Source organism: Oryctolagus cuniculus, chromosome 8, assembly GCF_964237555.1.
Source record: "Oryctolagus cuniculus chromosome 8, mOryCun1.1, whole genome shotgun sequence".
NCBI lineage: Eukaryota > Metazoa > Chordata > Mammalia > Lagomorpha > Leporidae > Oryctolagus > Oryctolagus cuniculus.
The window spans coordinates 50119207-50146401 of NC_091439.1; the positions used below are offsets into that span (position 1 = coordinate 50119207).

General features: G+C 37.5%; 1 protein-coding gene across 1 annotated transcript in view; it reads left to right on the top strand.

Moving 5' to 3' along the window:
* NDST4 (N-deacetylase and N-sulfotransferase 4) overlaps nucleotides 1-27195 on the top strand; it is a 295027-nt gene that overhangs the window by 254856 nt on the left and 12976 nt on the right. The window contains exons 8-10 of the mRNA XM_051820067.2: nucleotides 12818-12914; nucleotides 20310-20433; nucleotides 22229-22403. Coding sequence (XP_051676027.2) covers nucleotides 12818-12914; nucleotides 20310-20433; nucleotides 22229-22403 — 396 coding nt within the window. The remainder of the gene's footprint in view (nucleotides 1-12817; nucleotides 12915-20309; nucleotides 20434-22228; nucleotides 22404-27195) is intronic.

Below are 27195 nucleotides of genomic sequence, written 5' to 3' on the forward strand. Positions count from 1 at the left end.
AGCTTCCAAGGGTAATCTGGATTTGATTGGCAATAAGGAACAACTAGCTCCAGACCCTGGAGAGAAGTGATTTTAAAAGATCATGGTCGGGCCGGCGCCGCAGCTCACTAGGCTAATCCTCCGCCTAGCGGTGCCAGCACACCGGGTTCTAGTCCCGGTCAGGGCGCCGGATTCTGTCCTGGTTGCTCCTCTTCCAGGCCAGCCCTCTGCTGTGGCCAGGGAGTGCAGTGGAGGATGGCCCAGGTGCTTGGGCCCTGCACCCCATGGGAGACCAGGAAAAGCACCTGGCTCCTGGCTCCTGCCATCGGATCAGCGCGGTGCGCCGGCTGCAGCGCACCAGCCGCGGCGGCCATTGGAGGGTGAACCAACGGCAAAAGGAAGACCTTTCTCTCTGTCTCTCTCTCTCACTGTCCACTCTGCCTGTCAAAAAAAAAAAAAAAAAATGATGGTCGATAAAGATAACACCAGAAGCTTTTTGTTTGTTTGTTTGTTTTGCCAAAATTGGCAACAACAGAAAACAGAGACTTGGGGCAACAGTTTGCCTATAAAACAAGGATACCCTGGATGACTTCTTGAGTGAGAGCAATAAGACCTTTCAAGAAAGGGTAGTAGAACTTGTTTGCTTAAAGACAGAGCTATCTATCAATAATTACTTCAAAGCTGGAGAAATTGGAGCTCTCTGATTGCATGATTTTCACTTTCATTCATACATCGCTTAGCCTTTCCAGTGAAATAATCAGCAAAAATGTTTATGACTCTACAAATAACAAAGTGGAAGACAAATGTTATGATCATCTTAAATATATTTTCTAATCAAAATTGAACTTTATATATTACAGTGTTCATCTCTTCCTAACTCAGCAATAATATATTCTTTAAATCATTCAGGAATGCCTTCGAGATGTGGAAATGATTCCTCACAATTTTAATTCTTTAATTTACACTATAGCTGTTTGCCATTATGATTTTACAAGGCTGTCATCACTCTGATATTCAAGAATGGTGGCATATGCCTTGTTTCCCTTCACCCCCATCCATCAATTGCCAATACATTCTTGTCAAGTTTGAAATTTCCTCACACAAAGCATTTATTGAGATTTGGCCAAGGAAAAACTTTTTTTAGATAGCTCTCTAAAATAATAAAATAAAAATGTTGTAATACTTTCATAATTTCTGAATTAAAGTCATCATAAAAATACATTTAATCACCTAATCCAAGTGAAACAACAACAAAAACCTGAACTTTTGTGTGTGCCTAACAGAATCATTTGATTTCTTTAATGTTATGAGTGCATAATATTATATAAAGACTAACTGAACTGACTAACAGCAGTCTTAAAATATAATTTTATTTATTGACTTGCCTATGTATTCCCTACCATAATATCCATAAAACACAGATAATATTATAAAGTGATATGTGCACGAGTGTGCTGTTATCTGTGTAAAGACAGAGCTACAGAATAAACAAGCCACTTTTCCCTGGGGCCAATTTTACTGTGGGTATATCATGAAAGAGTACCAATAGTATTAATTTATTGAAATAGACTTGAGTATAATACAGTGTATATTGCGAAGACGATAAATTAGAAACACTTTGTGCTTAAAGCAGCACTCTTGAAGCTATCACCCCAGGTCCAAACACAACAAGGGCCCCCTCCTGTCAACTCCTACCACCAAGAGGACAGTATTGATATCCCCCTGTAATTCAGGGTACTATGGTAGAAGTGTTTGAGAAATAAACAATGAAGTGCTGCAGGAAGACTATGGAGACACATTCAAGTTGATGGGTACACTCGGAAGAAATGTGTGAGTGGGTGAGTTTTCCATGGAGCAAAAGTTAGATTATGGTATTGATAATGATGGCATCTGTTTTGGAGTGTTCCCATGAGGATTTGTTGATGGAAGCAACAAGAATAAACATTCTGGAACTACTGAAATGCATGTAGGTTGTATTATGCTTAAATGACACTGAGAGACAATTGAAAGTCACCAGTCAGTATAATACAGACTTGAAAAATGGTTTTTATGGACATGTCCAAGGTAAAATGTAATAAGTCAAAGACATTTCAAAATAACACAGCCATATAGAGAGGAATAAGAATAATATTTCCAAAATAGATTGTATTGCTTTCTTCTTTAAATAGTGATGTCGGATTAGCAGGAGGCAAGTAGAGAGTAAAATGAAGATGAAAGTGATGACTTCTGAAATGTCTGTGTTTAACAAAATAATTCTTCTACCATGAGCATTGGGCATTTTAGAAGTTTCAGCCATTAAGGTTTAGATATGTCCTGCATATCTGAAACAAGCACATGACATGGAATGGGCATAATCAATCTTGGGTTGATCACTCCACACTGTACTTGTAAGTGAAAGATGTGAAATGAGGAGCAAGATAGATTTTTAGCAGCATGAAAGGCGATGCAGGCTTAAAAATATAAAACCAATTAGATGTTTTCCATGTATTCTACAAAAATATGGACTTCAAAATGAGGTTTATTGTATTCGTATAAAATTTTAATTAATTACATTGATTACTTTTAATAATTACATTATTTTTCAATGTAGGCTTAGAGTATTTACATTTAATGAGTTATTTTCAAGTATTTCATAAAATATGACCTCAAATTAAGGTTAATTGCAATATTTATTTTATTTTATTTATTTATTTGAGAGGCAGAGTTACAGAAGAGGGAGAGACAGAGAGAAAGGTCTTCCATCTGCTGGTTCACTCCCAAATGATAGCAACAGCTGGAGCTAGGTCAATATGAAGCCAGGAGCCAGGAACTTCCTCCAGGTCTCCCACGTGAGAGCAGGGGCCCAAGTACTTGTTCTATCTTCCACTGTCTTCCCAGGCCATAGCAGAGAGCTGTATAGGAAGAGGAGCACCCAGGATACGAACTGACACTCGTATGGGATGGTGGTTCCACAAGGTGGAAGCTTAGCCCACTACACCACAGTTCAAGCCCCTACATTATTTTTTTGATATTTATTTATTTGAAAGGCAGAATTACAGAGAAGCAGAGGCAGAGAGAGAAAGAGAGAGAAAGTGAGAGTGATCTTCACTCCGCTGGTTCACTCCCCAGAGGGCTGCAACAGTCAGTGCTAGGCCCATCCCATTCAGGTGTAGGGGTCCAAGCACTTGGGCCATGTTCTACTGCTTTCCAGGCCATAGCAGATGGCCTAAGTGTTTGAGCCATTGCCACTCAGGTGGGAGACCTGGATGAAGCTCCTGGCTCCTGGCTCCTTGCTCCTGGCTCAGTATTGGCAGTTATGGCCATCTGAGGTGTGAACCAGCAGATGGAGAATCTCTCTCTCTCTCTCTCTCTCTCTCCCACACGCACACTCTATCTCCATAACTCTTTCACAATAAATAAATAGATCTTAAAAAAAGAAAATATGCAATTTGTATTTATTTGGAGGAGAAAAAAAAATCCAGGTGCTCATATCCTTCTAAGATGCATAATTTCTTTAGAATTTATTTCCCTTTCCTTGCTCACTGCTTTAGGTAACCTTCAACCTAAGTATTTATAGATACTTAAAAGTAACTCTGCTTCATGTATTCCATGTACTGAATCACCTTTACCTGCATGAGAACTGAGTTACCTGTATCTTCACTATGACACTTTAACCATAGCCTCCTAAATCTATTTTAACTAAATTCCTTTTAAAGTTTAAATATATCTACACTGCTAGACATTAAAACAGTAAATTGTTATTTGCTCCAGTTATACATAGAACAATCATATTGAAGAATGAAAAAGGATATACATAACTGCTTTGTAATTTTCTAACTTAAAAAATTAACACGGAGGCCAGCAATGTGTTAAGCTGCCACATAAAATGCTGGCATCACATATATGGGAATGCTGGTTTCCAATCCTGGCTGCTCTGCTTCTGATCCAGCTTCCTACTAATGTATCCTGGGAGGCAGAAAAGTTTGACTCAGATACTAGGACCCCTGCATCTCAGGTGGGAGACCAGAATGGAGTTCCCGGGCTCCTGGCTTTAATCTGGAGAGCCCCAGCCTTTGCAGCCACTTAGGGGGTGAGCCAATGAATAGAAGGTCTGTCTCTGTCATTCCTTCTCTCTCTCTCTCCCTCCCTCCCTCCCTCTCTCTGTTACTCTTTCAAATAAAATAAATTTAAAAATTAAAGCAATAGTAATAGTATAAACTATGAAAATGCAAGGAGGTGCCTACTGTTTCCTTTGGAATATCATTTAATCTTCAGATTCATTGCCAAAGCACAAGCACACAAACGCAGACACATGCCACTTGCATGCACTCACACACAATTTAATTACACGATTTAATCCCAATTTTAGATTTCAAATCTGAAACTAACTTGCTCTGTGACCCTCCATACCTAAATAAAACTTCTTGTATCTCAGCTTCATTCACTGCAATGAAGGATATTAATAACAATAGCTATATTTCCAGGTTGCTTTCGAGATTAGAAATAATCTATGTGAAGAAAGTGCTTGGAATATAGAAAGGGATATATAAAACTTCGTATGTACAATTTGCTTGCAGACACTCAAATATTCATGCAATACAAAGAATGTCAGAGGAAAAGAAAATGTCTAAATAAACATTTCTGATATATAAAAGAGGAAACACAAACACCATTTTAATAAAGTTTTGATTAACAGACAAGAGGAAATATGCCAGGAAGAAGTAAAAGCAGAAATATGGGCATCTGGAAAGCCTTAAAATACCATACCTTAGAAGGAGTGCAGTTATAAAGAAGGGCAATCTGCCTAGATTGAGGAATATGCATGCCACAGATCGTAAGATGCTTATAGGAAAAACTGAAGTAATGTTACTTGATTTGTTAGTAATAAAAACATTTGGAGCAGCAAGTATTGTTGACCTCTTAGGATACAAGTACCTTCATCTGCTGGTTTATTCCTATCACTATGACTAACTGGGAGAAGTACAACTAGATACAGAGGACTTCAAAAAATTCATGGAAATATAATGGAAAAAATAATCTTAAAAATTTTGAAATTTGTGCATATGTGGCACCTTCACAACTTTGATTGAAAATATGTATTTTGCCCATCAACGGTAGACTGGATAAAGAAATTATGGGATATGTACTCTTTAGAATACTATACCGCAGTAAGAAACAATGAAATCCAGTCATTTGCAACAAAATGGAGGAATCTGGAACACATCATGCTGAGTGAAATAAGCCAGTCCCAAAGGGACAAATACCATATGTTCTCCCTGATCGGTGACAACTGACTGAACACCAAAAAGGAAACCTGTTGAAGTGGAATGGACACTATGGGAAACGGTGACTTGATCAGCATAGCCCTGACTGTTAATGAACAACTTAATACATTATCCCTCTTAGTAGTTTTTTTGTCTGTTCTACTTAATATGACTGGTTTAATTCTGTAATTAATACACAGTTATTCTTAAGTGTTGAAAATTAACTGAAATGTGATCCCTGTTAAACATAAGAGTAGGAATAAGAGAGGGAAGAGATATATAATTTGGGACATGCTCAAGCTGACTTGCCCCAAATGGTAGAGTTAGAAACATACCAGGGGACTCCAATTTAATCCCATCAAGGTGGCATGTACCAATGCCATCTCACTAGTCCAAGTGATCAATTTCAGTTCACAATTGATCATAATGAAAGGACTAAGAGTCAAAGGGAGCACATAAGCAAGTCTAGTACCTGCTAACACTAACCGATAGAATAAATAAAGGGGAGAGTGATCCAACATGGGAAGTGAGATACTCAGCAGACTCATAGAATGGCAGATGTCCTAAATAGCACTCTGGCCTCAGAATCAGCCCTAAAGGCATTCGGATCTGGCTGAAAAGCCCATGAGAGTATTTCAGGCATGGAAAGCCAAGACACTCTGGCAAAAGATCTCTGTGAGTGAGATCTCAGTGGAAAGAACAGGTCTTCAAAGAAGGAGGTACCTTTCTCTGAAGGAAGGAGAGAACCTCCACTTTGACTATGACCTTGTCTAAACAAGATAAGAATCGGAGAACTCAGAGGGCTTCCATAACCTTGGAAACTCATGACTGGAGCATAGGGAGATTATTGATGCCATAGACAGGAGTGTCAATTGGTAAAGTCAACAACAGGAGTCACTGTGCACTTACTCCTCATGTAGGATCTCTGTCCTTAATGTGCTGTGCATTGAGATTTAATGCTATAACAAGTACTCAAACAATATATTTCACTTTGTGTTTCTATGGGGGTGCAAACTGTTGAAATCTTTACTTAATGCATACTAAACTGATCCTCTGTAAAAAAAAAAAAAAAAAAAAAAAAGAAACTATCAACTCCCAACTTGACTCTCACTGGGATTAAACATGACAATAGGTCTGATCTGTTTTCATCATCATTAAAAAAAAAAATCATCTATTATTTTTCACTTTATGTTTCTGTGTGGGAGCAAACTGTTGAAATCCTTACTTAACGTATACTAAGCTGATCTTCTGTATATTAAGATAATTGAAAATGAATCTTGATGTGAATGGAAGGGGAGAGGGAGTGGGAAAGGGGAGGGTTGTGGGTGGGAGGGACGGTATGGGGGGGAAGCCATAGTAATCCATTATTCGTACTTTGGAAACTTATATTCATTAAATAAAAGTTAAAAAAAAAGAAAATATGTATTTTGAAAATACAGGAGCCAGCATTGTGGTGCAGTAGGTTAACCCACCTCCTTGACACCGGCATCTCATATGAGCATTGGTTCAAGTCCCTACTGCTCCACCTCCAATCCAGCTCTCTGCTGATGTTAGTAGGAAAGCAATGGAGGATGACTCAAGTGCCTGGGCCACTGTATCCATGAGGGAGACTCGAATGGAATTCCAGGCTGCTGGTTTTGGCCTGGCCCATCCTTGGCTGTTACAGTGATTTGAAGAGCGAACGAGCAATTGGAAGATTCCTCTGTCTCTGCCTCTCTGTCTATAATTCTGCCTTTCAAATAAATAAAATGAATCTTTAAAACAAAAAAAAGGAAAAAATTGCACAAATTTCAAAAAATGCTTGTACCAATATAAACTTATCTAGTAACTCCATTTTTCCTTAAACTTCTTTAAATACCCTCACATTAACTAGCGTCACTATGTAACAAAAAATACATTTTTATCCATGTTCCGTGTGTTAGTGAGAAAGAAAACTCTTTTCAAGTCTTATATTTCTGTGGTCATTTTATTTTACCACTTTTACAAGCAAAAGTTAGACTGGGAAAGACATGGTACTGCAATAAAAAAGATAAGTGGTCTCACTGGACATATAGAGCCAAGAAAGATGTCACAAATAAGATTTTGACTTTCAATAGCAGCACTGAATAATCCATCAGATTGCTCTTCTACTTCTGCTAAAGCAATGAACTGAAAGAACTTAGAGACCTGTCCTTTGCTGAGTTATGTGTGGGGACATTCAATAAGTGTAGGTCATAGAAACCTCCTTTCTATTGCATAATATCTAAACTATAGTTAGGGAATGAGGTCATTCACAATTAAAGCAATTATATGGTAATATGAAGAAAATAATGTTTAAATTCTAAACTGAGTGTGTGACTGAGTAGTAGAAGTTGTCCCTGAGGCTGCCGTGAAAGACAACATTGGGAACTCATTTGTATGAATGTATGGGGGGCAGGTTTTGAAGCAAAATGTACACTCTGCATGTTATGTCAGTGACTGTTTTGTCGGTGCATGGTATGTCAGAGACAGGACTGGAAGAAAGCATTGTTATGGTCGTACATGGGCTAATGTTTGTTTTGCAATCTGAATGATAAGAGGTGCTAAAACTACTATTTGGATGACTTGCAAAATCCAGACAGCAAGTATATTCAGAAATGAATTGAACTAGGTTTATACAAGGATCTTTGGATCACCTGGTAGGGCAGCCTACAACCTCAAGCTATTTCTCTATAAAGTGACACACACATCCCAAAAGTCTAGTCATTTGTGTAAAGTAAAACTTCTACGAAGGGACAGGTTTGTAGATGCCTGGCACCAAGAAGTCTCCTCTTTAAAAAAAAAAAAAAAAAAAACTTTTATTTAATGAATATAAATTTCCAAAGTACAGCTTATGGATTATAATGGCTACCCCCCCCAAACGTCCCTCCCACCCGCAACCCTCCCCTTTCCCACTCCCTCTCTCCTTCCATTCACATCAAGATTCATTTTCGATTCTCTTTATATACAGAAGATCAGTTTAGCATACATTAAGTAAACATTTCAACAGTTTGCTCCCACACAGAAACATAAAGTGAAAAATACTGTTTGAGTACTAGTTATAGCATTAAATCTCAATGTACAGCACACTAAGGACAGAGATCCTACATGAAGAGTAAGTGCACAGTGACTCCTGTTGTTGACTTAACAAATTGACACTCTTGTTTATGGCATCAGTAATCACCCTAGGCTCTTGTCATGAGTTGCCAAGGCTATGGAAGCCCCCTGAGTTCACTGACTCTGATCATATTTACACAAGGCCATGGTCAAAGTGGAAGTTCTCTCCTCCCTTCAGAGAAAGGTACCTCCTTCTTTGATGACCCATTCTTTCCACTGGGATCTCACTCGTGGAGATCTTTCATTTAGGTTTTTTGTTTGTTTGTTTGTTTATTTTTCCCCCAGAGTGTCTTGGCTTTCCATGCCTGAAATACTCTCATGGGCTTTTCAGCAAGAAGAAGTCTCCTCTTAATATGGGTACTTGTCACAAACCATTCTATCAATAAAATCAACTTTTTTCTTTTTCTCCAGTTGCCCAACTGATCTGGACAAAGGGAAATCAAGCAACATTACAGAATCAAATCATAAGCACTCTCTTGTGTACAGTATGGTTTAGTAATTTAAAATATTATCTCATTTAATGTTGTCAGCAATCAGCGAGATAGTATCAAAACATTATTTTTTAGATAGAGAGCATAAGGTTAGAAGCATTTGGGAAAAATTCTTAATGTATTAGCAGTTTTCCTCCTGAGCTCAAAAACAAATATAGGATATAACATCAAGGTATTATTATTTATAGTGAATACTAGCATAAGTTAGAAGTATATGCAAGGGGCCAACTCTGTGGCATAGTGGGTAAAGCCACTGCCTACAGTTCCAGCATCCTTTATGGGTGCTGTTTCGAGGTCCCTGGTGCTCCACTTCCTATCCAGCTCTCTGCTATGGCTTAGGAAAGCAGTGGAAGATGACTCAAGTCCTTGAGCCCCTGCACCTATGTGGGAGACCTGGAAGAAGCTCCTGACTCAGCTCCAGCCATTGAAGCCATCTGGGGAGGGAACCAGTGGATGGAAGACCTCTCTCTCTCTCTCTCTCTCTCTTTCTCTTTCTGCCTCTTTAACTCTGCCTTTTGAATAAAGAAATAAATCTTAAAAAAAGAAGTATATAAAAAATATTGACTATGAATTGGAATATGTGTGCTTTACACAGAAAACTTAAATCATTCGAAGATTAAGGGGCAGACATGAAGACTTATAGGATAGTGAATAGTGTTCAAAATATTTTAAATATGTATTTATTTGAAAGACAAAGAGAGAAACACACACACACACAGAAAGAGAGAGAGAGGGATCAAGCTTCCATTTCCTGGCTCACTCCCCAAATACTCACCAGGCTGAAGGCTGGATCCAGGAAGTCCATGTGGGTCTTCAACATGGTTTGCAGGGACCTAAGTACTTCAGCATCAACCTGCTGCCTCTCAGGATGCCAGTTACTAGGAAACAATGTAGCAGGGAATACATGCAAGGACTCTGATATGGCATGCTGGCATCTTGAGGGGCAGTTTAACCTGCCTTGCCACAATGCCAACACCTTGAATACATTGTATCTGTAGTTAGGTTGGTGTTGACACTTGTCAACTCACAATAGAGTTTCACAGAGTGTAGCCCATAAACAAACTTTAGTTGTTTATTGCTGATTTACCGTGAGACAGGAAACTAGTGCCAAAGTGTAAACCAACAATACAGCTATATCACTGAGCACACTGGTTAGTTCATCTGGAACTTTGTACAGATGACAACATTGAGATGACAACATTGAAAATTACATTGGCTAAATTAAAGAAATATATTTCTTACTCACAAAACTGTCCAAGTATGAGTAGGTAATATAAAAGAACCAGAGAGCTCTGCTCCACAGGATCACCTAGGTCTCCAGGCTGGCAGACACTCCAACATACATGTAGCTTCCATATCTGAGCCATGGCGTATGTTGCAATTGTACTCATTTTCCAACTGACAATAAATGGGAATGGAGAAACAGGAAGAGTTGTTTTTTTCCACAAATCACGTCATCTTGGTTTACTTTCCATTGGACTTTTTTTTTCAATTTTATTTGTGTTTTATTGATGTTTATAGTTCTTCTCAAATCAGTTTACACCATCATTTAATTCCTCAAGCATAGAAACAAAGAAGGGAACTGGATACTGAACTAACATAGCTAAGTATCTTCTAGGAGCAAGATTAAGGGACTAAATGCCCTACCTCATAGCATTTATACCTTGGATTAATTCTGGAGACAGGATAATCAGGAGTTCACTAAGGGGAAACTGAGGTGCAAAGAGTTTAGAACTTGCCCATGGCAATATCATTAAAACGTCTAGGTTACTGAAATAATTTGTAGGAAGAAAACTATATTCAAGAGAGATTATGCACTATAGTCTCCTGGAAATCTGTATGCTAAAAAATAACAGAGGATGTGCCATTACCAACTGAAAAAGTAGGGATAAGTAATTTAACTTTCTCTGTTGCTTTGAAAAATATGATTGGATAGTTAAGCTAAAGCAAAACTCTGAGGTGTGTGAGACTGAATACCAAACAAAAAGAAAGTATAAAATAGGCACCAGTGAAAATAAAATAACACCTCACTGATACAAAACAAATTAAGAATGCCAAGTTCACTGGTTTTTAGTCAATTCCCTTTGTCACAGGTTTAATTGGTGAATTCAAAGAAAAATTCTAGATGTATAACATAATATTTCACAAAGTAAATTCCAAAATAATGTAGTGATCTTTGTATATTACTGGTCTTTCACACTATAGTTCACTCTTGTTATAATTGGAGTGGCAAGCATGCTCTTCTAGAGCACAGCAAGCCAGAAGCTCTTATTTGTGCTTTGGATGATATACTATGCTTCAAAATATTAATAGTCTACAGAGTGGACCTTTGACAGCTGCTCAAGTCACCATTTAGGGTGGTCATGTCTCATGTAAAAGTGCCTATTTAGTGTGCTTGATTTGAGTCTTAGCTCCTCCACATCCAATCCAGCTTCCTGCAAATGAGATCTTGGGGATGCAGCAAATGATGGTCCATGTGTTGGGTTCTTGCCAACCATGTGAGAGATTTGGATGGAATTCCAGGTACTTGGCTTCAGCCTGTTCTCACCTTAGTTGTTGCAGGAATTTGGGGAGTGAACAGCAGATGGAAAATATCCTCTGTCTGTCTGTCTGTCTGTCTCTGTCTTTCAAATATAATGGAAATAATATGATAAAAATTCCAAAAGTATCATAAGTATGTGCATTGTGAGGGTGGACCGAAATCCCAATGGGCATGTTTTTATGCAGTAGATGTCACAGCATCATGTGCCTACCAGATCATAGGACCCAGATGTAAAGGTAGTTTGTAACTCAGTCTTACTTCTCACAGATCCCTTTCAAAATAGGGGTTTCATTCAAACCTATCAGCCTTTTACATCACTTAAAAATGACTCATAATACTATTTTCTGCTATTCTCTAGCGCAATGATATGTTGCCTTCATAATTCAAAGAGGCCTATCAAACACTATGCATCATTTTGAGCAGTAAGAGTTGCAAGTTATTTACCCTCTACCATGAACAATATGTCTCAATGTGCTCCAGACATCTCAACTTCTAAAATATTCAAGGGTGGAAGCTGGCACTATGGCTCAATAAGCTAACCTCTGCCTGTGTCACTGAAATCCCATATGTGCACCAGTTGGGCCCATGCACCTCCTGTGTGATCCCGAGGAAGCTCCTGGCTCCTGGCTTTGGATCAGCCCAGCTCTGGCCATGGCAGCCAAATGGGGAGTGAACCAGCAGATGAAAGACCCTTCTGTCTGTGGCTCCCTCATTCTAGAGGTCATTTTAATTCTGAAAAGTGTCAAGCTCTGGATGACAAATTTAGGTCAGCCAAATGGAATGAGATAGAAATTGGAACAACAGATAGCCATTAGAGAGAGGCAAAATTGGACCACTGAACACACTGAGCATGCTAAGAATGAAATTTCCTCATCATGACTATACAGAAATGCCACATATGCAATGTAAAGTTTATGTCAGGAGCTCAGAAGTGGGGTACATCCTAGAAATGTTCTAGATGTTATCAGATTATGCAAATTGGCTGAAATATGGGAGTAGCTTGGATAACAGAGAAAAGCACATAATGTGATACAAAAAGAAAAGTTTGAGAAAGTCTGCAGTTCAAGGATGGTACCCCAGACTATTGAGGGAAAAAAAAAAAAAAAAAACAGTAAATTGCTAACATCTGAGAACTGTGGTCAAACCAAGGTAGATCGAAGTAAGCCTTCTGATACACATGTGTAAAACATGGCCTAAAAATAGAGTAGGACCTCCAGGATCAGAATCTATCCAAACATAAGCAGGGGGATTCACCTGCTGCTCTACTGCCTCAAGGAAAGGAAAAATGCCAATCATTTTAGATGGAAACTTTGGAAATGAACCAGAATGAACTCGAACTTCTGCCTCTAGGTCATCAGCAAGAATTTGATACCATTCTTTGGAACAAGTTTTAGAAAACAGAGCCAAGCATTTATTATGCAGTAAAATTCCTTTCTTCCTTCTTGCAGAATCCATGTGATGATAAACGCCACAAAGACATCTGGTCCAGAGAGAAAACATGTGACCACTTACCAAAATTCCTCGTAATTGGGCCACAGAAAACAGGTAAAAATAGCCAGTTGTATTACTTACATTTTTAAAAATTATTATTATTATATATTTTTTCATATGGCATTATTGCATTAGGTTTTTATCTGTGAAACATTCATATGTCATATAAGTTCATTATCTGAATTGTTTTTTTATCTCCATAGATCATTTCTAATGTTGTGAGCCTCAAAAAGACACAAACCTTGCTCAAGATTAGACTTAAGCATTAAATTCAACTATAAGTTTTAACTTTTTTGAATTTTTATTTTAGAATATTTTGATTTTTTAATTTAAGATAGACAAATTTCATGTATTTCATATGTAGAAATTTAGGAACATCATCATATTCTCACTCTACCTTCCCTCACACTTGCACTTCCACCCTTACTCCTCCTTCTTCTCTTATTTCCTCTCTTAAGTTTTACAATGATCTACTTTCAGTTTATTTTATCCTCATAAGATTAACCCTACAGTAAGTAAAGAGTTGAACAAATAACATGAAGAAAAAAAAAAAAACACTGTTCATTAGAAGAGACAAGAGCTATAAATAATCATTGAATCTCAAAATGTCAATTTCACTCCTTTAATTACATTTTTGATCCTCTATTAGTTATCACCAACCAGGGAAAATATATATTTGCCTTTCTGAGACTGGCTTATTTCACTAAGTACAATGATTTTGTGTTGCATCCATTTTGTTGCAAAACAGAGAATTTCATTGTTATTTTATGGCTGAGTAGTATTCCATACTATATGTATGTTTGTATGTATGTATGTACGGATGGATGGATATCATAACTTCTTTATCCAATCATAAGTTGATGGATTTCTGGGTGATTCCATATCTTAGCTATTGTGAATTAAGCTACAATAAACATGGGGTGCAGATAAGTCATATGCTGATTTCATTTCATTTAGATAAATTCCCAGGAGTGAGATTGCTGAGTCATGTGGTATATCTACTTTCATCTTTCTGAGATATCTCTGTACTCTCTTCCACAATGGCTGTAATAGTTTATATTTCCACCAAGAGTGGATTAGGGTACCTTTTCTCCCTACATCCTTGACAGAATTTGTTGTTTGTTGATTTCTGTAGGAAAGCCATTCTAACTGGGGTGAAGTGAAACTTCATTGTCATTTTGATTTGCATTTCCCTGATGGCTAGTGATCCTGGACATTTTTTCATGTGTCTGTTGGCCATTTGAATTTCCTCTCTTTCTTTTTTGTTTGTTTTGTTTTTGTGAGTTTGTTAGCTTTTTTTATTTTTTAACATAGAAACTTTTTATTTAAGATATACAAACTTCATTCATTTCATAAATACAACTGAATTTTTCCTCTTTTGAAAAATGCCTGTTTAAGTCATTCGCCCATTTCTTAACTGGATTGTTTGTTTTGACTTGTTGAGTTTCTTAAGTTCTTTATAGATTCTGAATATTAATCCTTTATCAGTTGCGTAGTTTGCAAATATTTTCTCCCATTTTGTCAGTTGCCTCTTCATTTTGCTAAGTGTTTCCTTTGCAGTGCAGAAGCTTCTCATCTTGATGTAATCCCATTTGTCTACTTTTACTTTGATTGCCAGTCCTTCTGGCACTTTTTTCCACGAAGTCTTTGCCTGTGTCAGTGTCTTGCAGAGTTTCCGCAATGTTCACCTCTAATAATTTGATGTTGTCAGGTCATAGATTTAGATCCTTGACTTATTTTGAGTTCAGTTTTATATTAGGTGTAAGGTGAAGGTCTTGTTTCATACTTTAAATAATGAAATAGAAGACACAAAAAAATGGAAAAATCTTCAATGTTCATGGATTGGAAGAATTCATATCATCAAAATGTACATACTACCAAAAGTAATTTACAGATTCAATGTGATCCCTATCCAAATATCAATGAAATTCTTCTCAGATCTAGGAAAAAAACAATGCTAAAATTCGTATGGAAGCACAAGAGATCCCCAAATAGCTAAAGCAATCTTTAACAACAAAAACGAAGTTGAAGGCATCACAATACCTTCAGATTTCAGGACATACTATGGGGCAGTTATAATCAATACAGCCTGGTTTGTCACAAAAATAGACATGCAGACCAATGAAACAGAATTGACATTCCAGAAATCAAGTCACACATCTACAAACAGCTAAAGGAGCAAAAAACAACACCTGGAGAAAGGACAGTCTCTTCAACAATTGGTGATGGGATAATTATAGAGCTCAAAAATATTGAAAATATGTATCGAATATTTTGACTTTATTCATTTATTCTTTTGAATATGCAATATTAATATGTTTAAAATGCAGAGAGGCAATGAGAGTGAGAAAGAAGGAAAGCCAGCTGTCATAATTTGGTTCATTTCCCAAATGCCTATGAATGCTGGGCATAAGAGAGGCTGAAGCCAGGCGAGAGCTGGGAACTGATGCAACAGGGACCCAAACCCTCGAGCCATCACCTATGGACTCACAAGATACTTATTAAAAGGAAGTGGGAACCAGGAACAAAGCTAGAACTCAATTGCAGACACTCCATTATGGGATGTGAGCATCTCAGATTGTATCTTAAAAAACATGCCGAATGCCTGCTCCACAGATCAAGTTTTGGAAAACTAAGAATTTATGTTACAAAGTTGTGGTACCTAATTTTTCATATTCCCATTTTGTGGTTTTCCCTAATTAATTTCTGAGGGTTTTTTTTTTTAAGATTTATTTATTTATTTATTTGAAAGTCAGAGGAGAGAGAGAGATAGAGAGAGGTCTTCCATCTGCTGGTTCACTCCCCAATTGGCAGCAACATCCGGGAGAGCTGTGCCGATCTGAAGCCAGGAGCCAGGAGCTTCCTCCGAGTCTTCCACGCAGGTGCAGGGACCCAAGGACTCCAGTGCTTTCCCAGACCACAGAAGAAAGCTGGATTGAAAGTGGAGCAGACAGAACCTGAACTGGCGTCTATATGTCATGCCAGCACCGCAGGTAGCAGCTTTACCAGCTACTCCACAGCACAGGCCCCCTTGAGTTAAGTTATAATAAAAATGCTTCAGCGTGATTCAAACTATTTTACCCTGCACACATATCTGATCTGTGGGCCTCGTAACTGATCTGCTGTCATTATTACTAGCAAATATTTTATATGTGTCATTTTTAAACTATTCATTAGATAATAGTATGGTTTGGATTTATTTTCTGATACACATGAGGTTCACGAGATACTTTTTTCCTGCATATTTTCTCATTCACTGAAGGACACTGTATAAGAATGTACTAAAAGAGACTGAAAATATTTCACCAATGAGATGACACTTTCAATTAGAATATTTTACTCTTTCTTCAGCATGTGGCAGTTTTATACACTTCGCTCATGTCCTGATTAATTAAAGTTTTTATTGAGTAGCTGTATTTTGAATTCACCACTTTGACTAGAAGCATTTTCATCTGTGAGTGCACAAACCATAACACAAAAACAAACAGTCACAATAAATAAGGCTGGCCCAGATGAAGATATTTGTAATACAAACAAGTAGATCATTTTAAAGATTGTGGGGAAAATTCCCAGACTATTAGATATTGATTGTTGAAAGCTTTTCTTCCTCTAGGAACATAAATTGTATTGTTAACAGTAAGTTAACACACATACAGAGAGAGAGAGACCAAACAACACATATTTTTAGATCTATCACTTTTTGTTGTTTAAAATGTGCATTCATTTTCTACCAACTCCCTTACAGCAGTGCTAACTCTGAAATTACCACTAAAGAAATAAAACATTCCTGTGTTATAAAATTATTTTAAAAATTTAATTTAAAGACACATCCTCTATCATTTGTCATATTATTGCTTCTTAGTTCCGCTAGAAAATTACAGGTTTGTAGCTGTAAATCTATTTTCCTTTCTTGTTTGTACTTATAAAGACAGCAAGTTTTATCTTTAGATTTTTATATTTGACATACCAGTAGGGAATGACCTGTAGCTGGTTTTGGCTTTTCCAAGACAAACAAGCAAGCAAGAAATTAAAGAAAAAATGGATGATAACAACTTTTTATGTGCTGTGAAATGGTATTGTAATATGAAAGTGATTATAGTAATCCTTCAAATCAAATCATAGCAATCTGAGCCATATTTTGTTCTCCATATTGCTTTAGTTGGTAAAATACCATTGCTGTCAGAAACTGCAAATTCTGTGCTATGGATCACAGATAGATACTAACAATCTGTCCTTATATGCAAAGTTGCTTGTCAACAAATTAAATATAGTGTCTGCATATTTTACAGTCAACGTGAGGCAGAAAAATTATCCTATAAGGACCATGTTCTCAGTTGTTGTGAGGTGATAACTGAGAGTTGTGATACCCCACTTTGCCATTGCTGAATCTTAAAAGAATTTTCCACCATCTGCAAGTGGGTAAGGGAATAAAGAAAGAGGAAGAGAAGTAAGTGAACATGGTGGCATTCCTGGACCACAAACACTGGGCATCATGGTAGAGTCCTTCCATTATCCCTCAGACAGATATATATTCTTTGTCATTCAAAGTCAAATTTCAGACTTATCCATTATAAAAGAGGATTTCTAATAGGACTAAATGTAACACAATAATTCCAATGTTTTAATTCATTGGCCTTGAATCTTCCAGAAGACCAGTATTCCCACTGTGAATATGAATTTCTCATGATTGGCTGACTTATCCTAGAACATTAAAAATATTGAAGACAAGTTGATTGCATATCATATAAAATAAAAATTTTATTACAGAATGTGAGACCTCTTCTCCCATGAAACATTTGTATCAAAGAAATTGGATTAAAATAAATGCCAATAATAGGTGAAAACATGGGTGACAATAGGAACATATATGTATTTCGAGATAGTGGGCCTAATAAAGCAAGAATCTGCTTCCTTGCATGAGAACACTCTCACTTGCTACCTGTCTGTCAATCTGTCCTCATGTTCTTCCTGCTCCTAATGGCAAGAAGGACTAGGACTCAGAATATAAACATACTGCTGTTGCCAAGGGAAAATCTGGGTAAAATTCTGTAACCACAAGGGTGACTAACATTTCTACATACTGGTCAGTGAGATAAAAAGTACACATTTTGCATATTCAGCAATAATTCAAAAATGTTCCTTTATATATGTATCATCCATCTACATTCAACACCTCAGTGACAGTAAATTCTCATTTCCCTCAGATCTCTTATGTATACCAAAAATCTACCTCTCTCTCTCTCCTCCCCATTCTCATCATATTTTAGATACTTGTATGTAAATCCTATCTTAAAAACTATTAAAAAGAATCATTCCAAATTCCACATTCAATCCTAGCAACTATTCTACTTTTAATTGATTTTTTGGATTTGAAATATTTTTTCTTATCTTTATTGTCTGTGAATTCCTGTTATTTTTCAGGAGCAAATATAATCAGTTCTTCAAGACTTCTCTCAACCCTCAATTTTTATGTTTGAAATTTTCATTCTTTTCAAGGTATTTTTTCTATCTGGCCTTTAGGCCTCTAATTCCATTCTTTTTTTTTAAAGTATTTATTTTATTAATTTGAAAGGCAAAGTGACAGAGACAAAGGGAAAGACAGAAAGATAAAGAGATCTTCCATCCTCTGGTTCACTCCCCAAATGGCTCAGACAGGCAGGTCTGGGCCCAGGTGAAGGCTGGAGCCAGGAACTGCATTTTGCTCTCCCAGGTGGGTATCAGAGTCCCAAGCACTCAGGCTATATTCTGCTGCTTTCCCACGTAAATAATTAGGCAGCTGGATCAGAAGTGGAACATCAGTATCCAAACTGGCACTCCAACATGGGATACCATTGTTGCAAGCTGCAGCTTAAATCTGCTGCACCACAACGCCTGCCCTTCTAATTAAGTTCTTAGTAAATTCTGTTTCTTTCATATTTTGGTGTCTTTTTTAGTGATTTGTATGATTTTGATCCTATATTTGTTAAGTCTTTTAAATTAGTAAGGAAATCTGCATAATGCATTTGTTAATTTTTTGCCATCTCATTTCACTAGGAGCCACCCATTCTAGATATTTTAATGTCTTCTATCCAAGGTGATTGGTCACTGTAGATCTATTGTGACTCTGTCCTTTAGCTATTCAAATCACTTGCAATCTTGGTGATCAGGTAAAGCTGCCAGGATCATACAGTGGCAGTCTTAATATTTTAAGCACCATAGTTTTTGCTCATATAAGCCAAGGTACTTTAGAGCAAAATTCCAGCCCTCTTCTGATCTTTTCTGCTTCCAGATCCCTTGCTGCAATGGTAATTGATCTGTCATCTCACCTGGGTAGCTTATCCTCATCTCTCCCAGGGCTGAGACATCCAACACACTCTCCTCTGTGCTAAAGGATTGACCTTTTCAAGAAGGGAAGCCTTGATTTATGACAGCTGTAATGATCCAGTCATTTTGTGGCCTTGCTGCCCACAGTCCCTGACTGGCTCCGAGGAAAATAAGGTTTAGAGATTACATCTGAGATTTCTAGGATGTGCCCATTAAGAAGGTTTTAAAGCTGATCTGATTCAGCCTACTGCCTCAGTCATCACACTTGAGTGTCCAACATGCTGGGGAGGGGGACAGGTGTGGGTTCAAATGACAATTGTTCTTGATCCTTTCCTATTCTCCCACACTTGCTCAATAACACATTTTTTTTTGACAGGCAGAGTGGACAGTGAGAGAGAGAAACAGAGAGAAAGGTCTTCCTTTTTCCGTTGGTTCACCCCGCAATGGCCGCTGCGGCCGGCGTGCTGCAATAACACATTTTTAAGGGACAGCCTAAAAATGCATTTCTTCCTAGAAGACGTCACTGCCTGTATCATCCATTTTCTTCTAACACCTGGCCATCTCTCATTATGGCACCTTTCTCACTGCATTGCAATTACTTCCGTACTTGACAAGTCCACACAGGCATTTGAGTTTATTGAGGGCAGAAAATATGTCTTGTTGTGATTTATCACTAATCAATATTTCAGGATTATATAGACAGTAACACATTGACCTCTGCTGTATTTTTTGGTTTAATTAATCTAAGTTTGGATGTTAATTGAAGACCCCCCAAGTTTAGGTACTGTGCCTAATACCAGAAAAAGAGATAGAGACACTTGTGCTCTTGATACTTAGCCACTCAACTGGTTCCATGAGGGAAACTGATCCTTGGGATTTCTGAAGTCCTATGACAGCTGGGTCATCAGTCCACTTCACTTTGGCTATGTCCTAAAGAAAACTAGGTATTTAGATAGATAGAATCACAGACACTAATATAAGAACAATTAAATTGTTGCCACAAAAAAAGAACCAAATTGATTTTGAGGAAATCAATTTGATAGTGGAAAGATTTTCCATATTAGTTTTTGAGCAAACAAAATTCTCAACTAATGTTTTGTTTATTCTTTTGCTGCCATATAACCTTACCCTTCTTTTCTGTAACAGGAACAACAGCACTTTATTTATTTCTTCTTATGCACCCTTCTATCATCAGCAATCTCCCAAGCCCAAAAACATTTGAGGAAGTTCAATTCTTTAATGGCAACAATTATCACAAGGGAATTGACTGGTAAGATAAATAACAAAAAATAAACTCCATTGTTAAACACATGCTCAGTTGTTACAGAGCAATTATGGATGTATGCATGGCATCTGCATAATTACCAAATAAATTCATTATGTTCAATTCTACCACATTGAATTAGAAATTGATTTGTAATGATGATATTTTTAATCAGTGTTGCCTGTAATTTCATTTGGACAGTGAAATAATGATAATATTTTTCTGGTAAATTAATAAGACTGAATAAATAACTTTATGGAACATTTTTCATCAGAATTATTCATAAGGATATTTAAAATTCTCTTTAAGCATACTATTATTTTACTGTGCCTTTTTTTACTAAACAAACAATTCGTCTTCACAATGATACTTGAGGAAATGAATAAATCAATAGATTGCTTTATTTTATACTCTGTGACATATATCTTCATTAAGCATATATGTTATATTATGGGCTCATATTTGTCAGGAAACTAATTACAAAGCATTTCAGAAGCCAAATCAATTCTAGTCAGACACAAGAATAAAAAAACATTAATTAGCTCTTCATAAATTATAAAATTAATTAAAAGTCAAAATATACCCCAACGCTAAAACAGAATAATACTGATTATGGAATGATCTTCACTGTGGTGATTTTTTTTCAAGCTGTATCCTAGTTTTCCAAGAAAATATGGCCTTGTATTTCATTTCTAATTCCCAGTTAAATAACACAAATCTCACACGAGGAAACTGCCCTTCAATGCATACATTTATAGATCTCTCTTTATGACATCGTCACACGTGAGACTGCCCTCAGTTAAAGAGCCATTTCTTTTAGGGTTGATACCAGTGAGCATATCTGGCTTCCCATCATGAGTAGTAATGTTTACACTCAGCATCTAAGGTATTACTATCATATGTTACTTTTAAGGGGCTAAATACGTTTTGGAATTAGATTGAAATTTTCCGAAGTGTGACAGCAGGTTTTTTTTTTTTTTCTATATTTGAGAGCTCAAATGGAACACAAAATATTAAGCAGAAATATAGATGGTATTTTTATCACCCCACATTTGGGGAAAATAATAACAAATGTCAGAGACAAAAGCAAGTCTTATATGACTTCTTAATTGCTCTCATTATTTACATCTAAAACATTTAAGGCTTAGAGAAGTGAAGAAATGCAAGAAGGGTTACACACATCATTAAAGTTTTGCACTGAATTAACCTCAGAACATATTGATTCCATAATCTACACGCAGAGGAACGTTCTGACAACATATGGAGGAATGAACCTGCTGAGGCACCACAGGATCAGCTGGCAGGAAAGATCCCCTTAATTACTCTGGATAGACTATAATGTGTTCACATTGCTACATAGACGACAAATTATGCAGAAGTTAAAAAGGGGAGCAAAAATGCCCTGATCTATTTGGAACTTTGTGACTCTTTTGATTTACACTTATTTCAGTCTTGTGAATTTTAATCTCACCTTAAGAATTTCTGCATTCAAGCTTCTGCTTGTCAGGAGTAAGCTTAATGTTTCTGGATTTGGTTTCAGATAGCTCCTAGCACAGAATCTCACCCTCTGTTCCTTATCAGCCTACCTATTCCATCTTACTTCTTCCCTTCCCCAAAATGTGTCATCAGAACCAAAGTATTTCAGATTGCACAATAAAGCATATGGAATATCCACTGTTTAGACTATTACAGCACAATGATCAGAAACTGGTATGAACTAATATAAATATGTTTGAAGTATTTCCTATTCAGAGTAGGACAAGAAAGAAATATTAGATTAATTGTTGTTCTCTGCCTTCAGGTATATGGACTTCTTCCCTACCCCATCCAACATCACCAGTGACTTTCTGTTTGAAAAGAGTGCTAATTACTTTCATTCGGAGGAAGCTCCAAAGCGAGCTGCATCTCTCATCCCCAAAGCCAAGATCATCACCATCCTCATCGACCCCTCAGACAGGGCATACTCCTGGTACCAGGTATGAGCAGTAAATATGTTCAGAGCTTTAATATAAGTAATGGTGAATCATTAATAAAAAGCCCAGATGCATTGAAGAGGTGTGACTAGTGGAGAACTTTTGGAGGAGACAGCAGGAGGTGGTGTTAAGAGGACACCATGTGGGCTGCATTTTTTGAGCAACTGAAAGCCTTTGAAAAAGAGCCACCAGTGTGAGATGACTAGATTTCGTTTAGAAAACTTTTTGTATCATCTGCTATTTGAAGAATAGATTGGAGCATGACAAATGACCATTCAGAGATATTGAATTAAAGTCTCTTGCCATAGTTGTGGGGAGCAACCTGGACTGGACTAAGTTACTGGAATTAAGACTTATTCTATGCATCTGCTCTCCCACAATATGGCGCTGGGAGAGGAGGCAACAGCTTCTACCCAGCTGCCTCTCACCAACTTGACAAGCTGCAGGACCTGCTCCTGATTGGAGGAGAGCAGCGTACTTGGCGTGTGGGCAGCAGAGTTGGGATTGGCGGAAGAGGACTATAAAGGAGGAGAGAGACAACATGCACCAGGAACATCTAAGGGGAACACCTGTGCAGCCCCCGAGAGAGCCGGCCGGCGGTGTGCCGCTCCCCTGCGGAAGTGGGGAATGTGGCCAGGGGGAACTGCCCTTCCACGGAGGTGGAAGGGATAGTAGCCAACCCGGGAAGAACAAGCAGCAAACCCGGGGAGGGCCGAGCAGACGAAAGAACAGCGCAGGGTCCTGTGTCGTTCCTCCACGAAGAGGGGGAGCAACATAATGGTGCCGTGACTCAGATATGAAGCCTAGGCAGGGTTTAGTGTCGTTCCTCCACGAAGACGGGGAGCGACAATAGTGCTGAAGACAAAGTGAAGGTAGAAAAGGTAAAGATAGTTAAGTAGAAACTGAATGAAGGATAAAGTATCAAGAGATGTTTCAGGATTAAAATCTACAGAACCTGGGGCCAGTGCCGTGGCATAGAAGGTAAAGCTGTCCTCTTCAACACCAGCATCCCATGTGGGCACTAGTTCAAGCCCAGGCTGCTCCACTTCCCATACAGCTCCCTGCTAATGCACCTGGGAAAGCAACAAAGATGGCCCAAGTATTTGAGACCCTGCACCCACTAAGGAGACCTCAATGAAGCTCCTGGTTCCTGGGTTTGGGCCAGTCTTGCACCAGCTGATGTAATCTCTCTCTCTCTCTCTCTCTCTCTCTCTCTCTCTCTCCTTCCTTCCTTCTTTCCTTCCTTCCTTCCTTCCTTCCTTTCTTTTCTTTCTCTCTCTCTCTCTCTTTCTTTCTCTCTCTCTCTCTTTCTCCCCATCCTCCCTGTAACTCTTTCAAATATATAAATAAATCATTAAAAAATCTACAGAACATGTTGAGAATGTTGAGGCAGCAGTATCAAGGTTGAGTTGATTTTCTCTCTGAGCATTTGGAAGTCATGAACACACTCTCATGAAAAAAAAAAAAAGAATCAATAAAGAATACAGGTGGAGTGGGGTGGAGTGAGAGGTACTGGGCTAAAGAAGTGCAGGTGATGACCATGACTTGGATATAGCGTTGCCTTAACCAAAAGGAATAGTAATGTAAGCTGACCCTGGGGAGAGGTCTGGGACAAAAACAGTGATTTGTGAATCAGAGATATGAAGCAATAGTCACAAAAATAATTAAATCACTCTAGCAGAAGGTTTAGAGATGTAAGTGTAGAGCAGGATGAAGCAGCAACAGAGACAAGAAAATACAGCCAAATTGATGAAAAAAAGAAGAAATCCAGGAGCATAGGAACACAGAATCCAAGAGACGGCAGACTGCCAAGTAGAGATGGAAATGACAGTGCCAACGAGCTAATAAGAAATAAAACAATTATGCTATAGCAGCCTTGAAGTTTTTTCTTTAAAATGAAAGATGTGGGGGCCAGCGGCGTTGAGCAGTAGATTAATCCTCCACCTGTGGTGCCAGCATCCCATATGGGTGCCAGTTCTAGTCCCAGCTGCCCCTCTTCCAATCCAGCTCTCTGCTATGGCCTGGGAAAAGCAGTAGAAGATGGCCCAAGTCTTTGGGCCCCTGCACCCACGTGGGAGACCAGGAAGAAGCATCTGGCTCCTGGTTTCGGATTGGCATAGCTCCAGCCGTTGCTGTCATTTGGGGAGTGAACCAACGGAACGAAGACCTTTCTCTCTGTCTCTTCCTCTCACCATCTGTAACTCTACCTCTCAAATATATAAAATATTTTTAAAAATAAGTAAATAAAAAAATGAAAGATGTGGAGAGAAGTGGAACCCCTAACAGCAGAGTGAAAAGAGCGAAAACAAGTGGATTAGATCAAGGAATAATTAGGTGGGGATGAAGAAATAAAGGGACCAATTGCAAAAGACTCAGAAGTGTGATTTTGAAGGGGAAAAATAAGACATGCTAACTACACAGAAGCGTACATGAGGTCAAGGAAAGTGAATTATGTGGTGGTGATGATTTGGATTAAGATGAAAAACTTTTAAGGAAAAAGTGAGATAAAGTTAAGGAGAGATATAGGTAATAGGTCCTCTGAAGATCCAGGAAAGGAGGGCTACTGGAAATAGTTTAATAAATAGAAATATGTTTTATTTTTAATTCTTTATTTTTGAGAGAGAGAGCAAGAGAGAGCGAGAGAGGCTATATCCACAGGGTTACTCCCCAAATGCCTGCAAAGACAAGGACTGGGTCAGACCAAAGCTAGGAGCTAGGAACTCCAACCAGATATACACATGGGCAGCAGGAAGACAATTACTGAGCCATCGGCTGCTGCCTCCCAAGATCTGTATTTGCGGGAAGCTGGAGTCAGGCAGCTGATGCGGGCTTTGGATCTGAGCACTTGATTTGGAATGTGGGTGTTTTAACTACCAAACTAAATGCCTACTCCTAGAAATATATCTTAGAAAGCCTAAAATTAACTGTATAGAACAAAGGGAACAGCTATAAACCATAATTAAAACGTTTCCAATCAGTAAGAAAGTTTTAGTTATTCCCTCATTAAATGTCAACTTCTTTTGAGGTGCTGCTGAACATAAACATTTGGATATATCTGAAACATTTAAAAAAACTGACTTTGGACATTTGATATAAATTTTGTAGCTACATTGTTTGTCCTAATCCAATTCTAATAGGATGTTATGTCAATTTCATATCATGATTAATAAAAATTTTCTTTTTCAAAAAACTGGAAAATAACTGATTTTTATTGGCATTAAAATCACAGATAAAATAATGTGGCTTTTTTTTACACAATCCTGTTAAAGAAAATGTTAAATTTTATGAATCAATTACCAAAAATAAACACACCCTTTTGCAGTCTTCCAAGTCTGTAGGCCCACTGGATTCACTCAATAGCCTTTGCTTAGGTCCCCAGCACGCTGAAACCTGGGGGACAGCACATGCTGGTCAACTCAAAGGTATAGGATAGACACATTGAAGTGACCATGATGACCTTCTCCTTTTGGCCAGTCTGGAATCATACAATCTGATGCAAAGGAAGATGATAGTTTTGGGAAGTAACATTTTGAGGAGAGAAAAAGGGGAACTTCAAATCTTTGTACATGAAGGTGGGATAAAGTTGATTGCAAAAGTGTATAGTTGACTACAGTTATGACAGCCTTATTGAAATTGACAATTGAATTTGTGGTGATAGCAGTGTGTGTGTGTGTGTGTGTGTGTATATATATATATATCAAAATCCCAAACATGTGAGTGCATTTTGTGTATGTGTAAATTTAACACACATAGAAATGGATGCTAAGATAAAAACTTATAGGAAATTTTTAAAGAGGAAAATAAGTTTAATAAAGTTATTTTCCTTCTTTTTCCTGAATTTTTATAATGTCTTCAACACATATGTATTGCTGAAAGCAAATAACATTAGACATAAAAAAATATGACATTACAAATGGTATTGCAAGTAGTTGGGAATCTAAGTGAAGTACTTGGATTAGAAACAAGATTCATAAATTACCATATCAGAATCTATGAATCATTATTTCCCATAAGATACAAAAATATGCCTTTCTCACTTTATGAAAACTCACACTGCAAGGCAAGATAAACTTATTTCTGAAAATTGTGCCAAAAGCATTGATGGTAAATCTTAATTAAAAGTGTTGAATTCAAGTATTCAAGGGAAATAGTGAATATTTTCCTGGTAGAAATCATGCTCAGTACTTACAGCAGTTTTAAATTAATTATTTTCCCACATAGAGAAATCAATTTAAATAAAGGAGAATCTATATGATGCAGGTTCTTCTGTGTACCTGGCTCTTCAAATAAATTCTTTGAATATACAGGTTTGAAAGGAATTGTTTTTTCTGATAATACTTTTTATTGTCATATTGGTAAGAGGAGACCCCCAAAGTGCTCCACATTTCAAAATAATGTAGCCTATTACTTAGCTAGTCCTGTCTATTCAGTAAATACCATAAATCCAAAGCTCAGCATGTGTAATTCAGAAACTCCTACAAATGTCACCTGTCACTGTAATTTCTATGCCATATTTTTATAATGGGCCTCACAAAGAAGCTATAGTGCTATTTTTACATAAAATATGTCCCTTTGTGACTTTCTGGTCATATTTTTGTGCTAATCTTCTTGGTTTCAGGAATATAAAAAAAAGTTGATGCTAAAATAGTGTAAATCAATGCAGCACACATCAATATTATCGTTTCTTGAAATAGAAATGCTAGTACCATTGTATCATATTAATATAAACACAGAATGTTTATAATTATTTATTCAAGACACATAATTTCTATGTATTTTGTTAATTAAATGAATG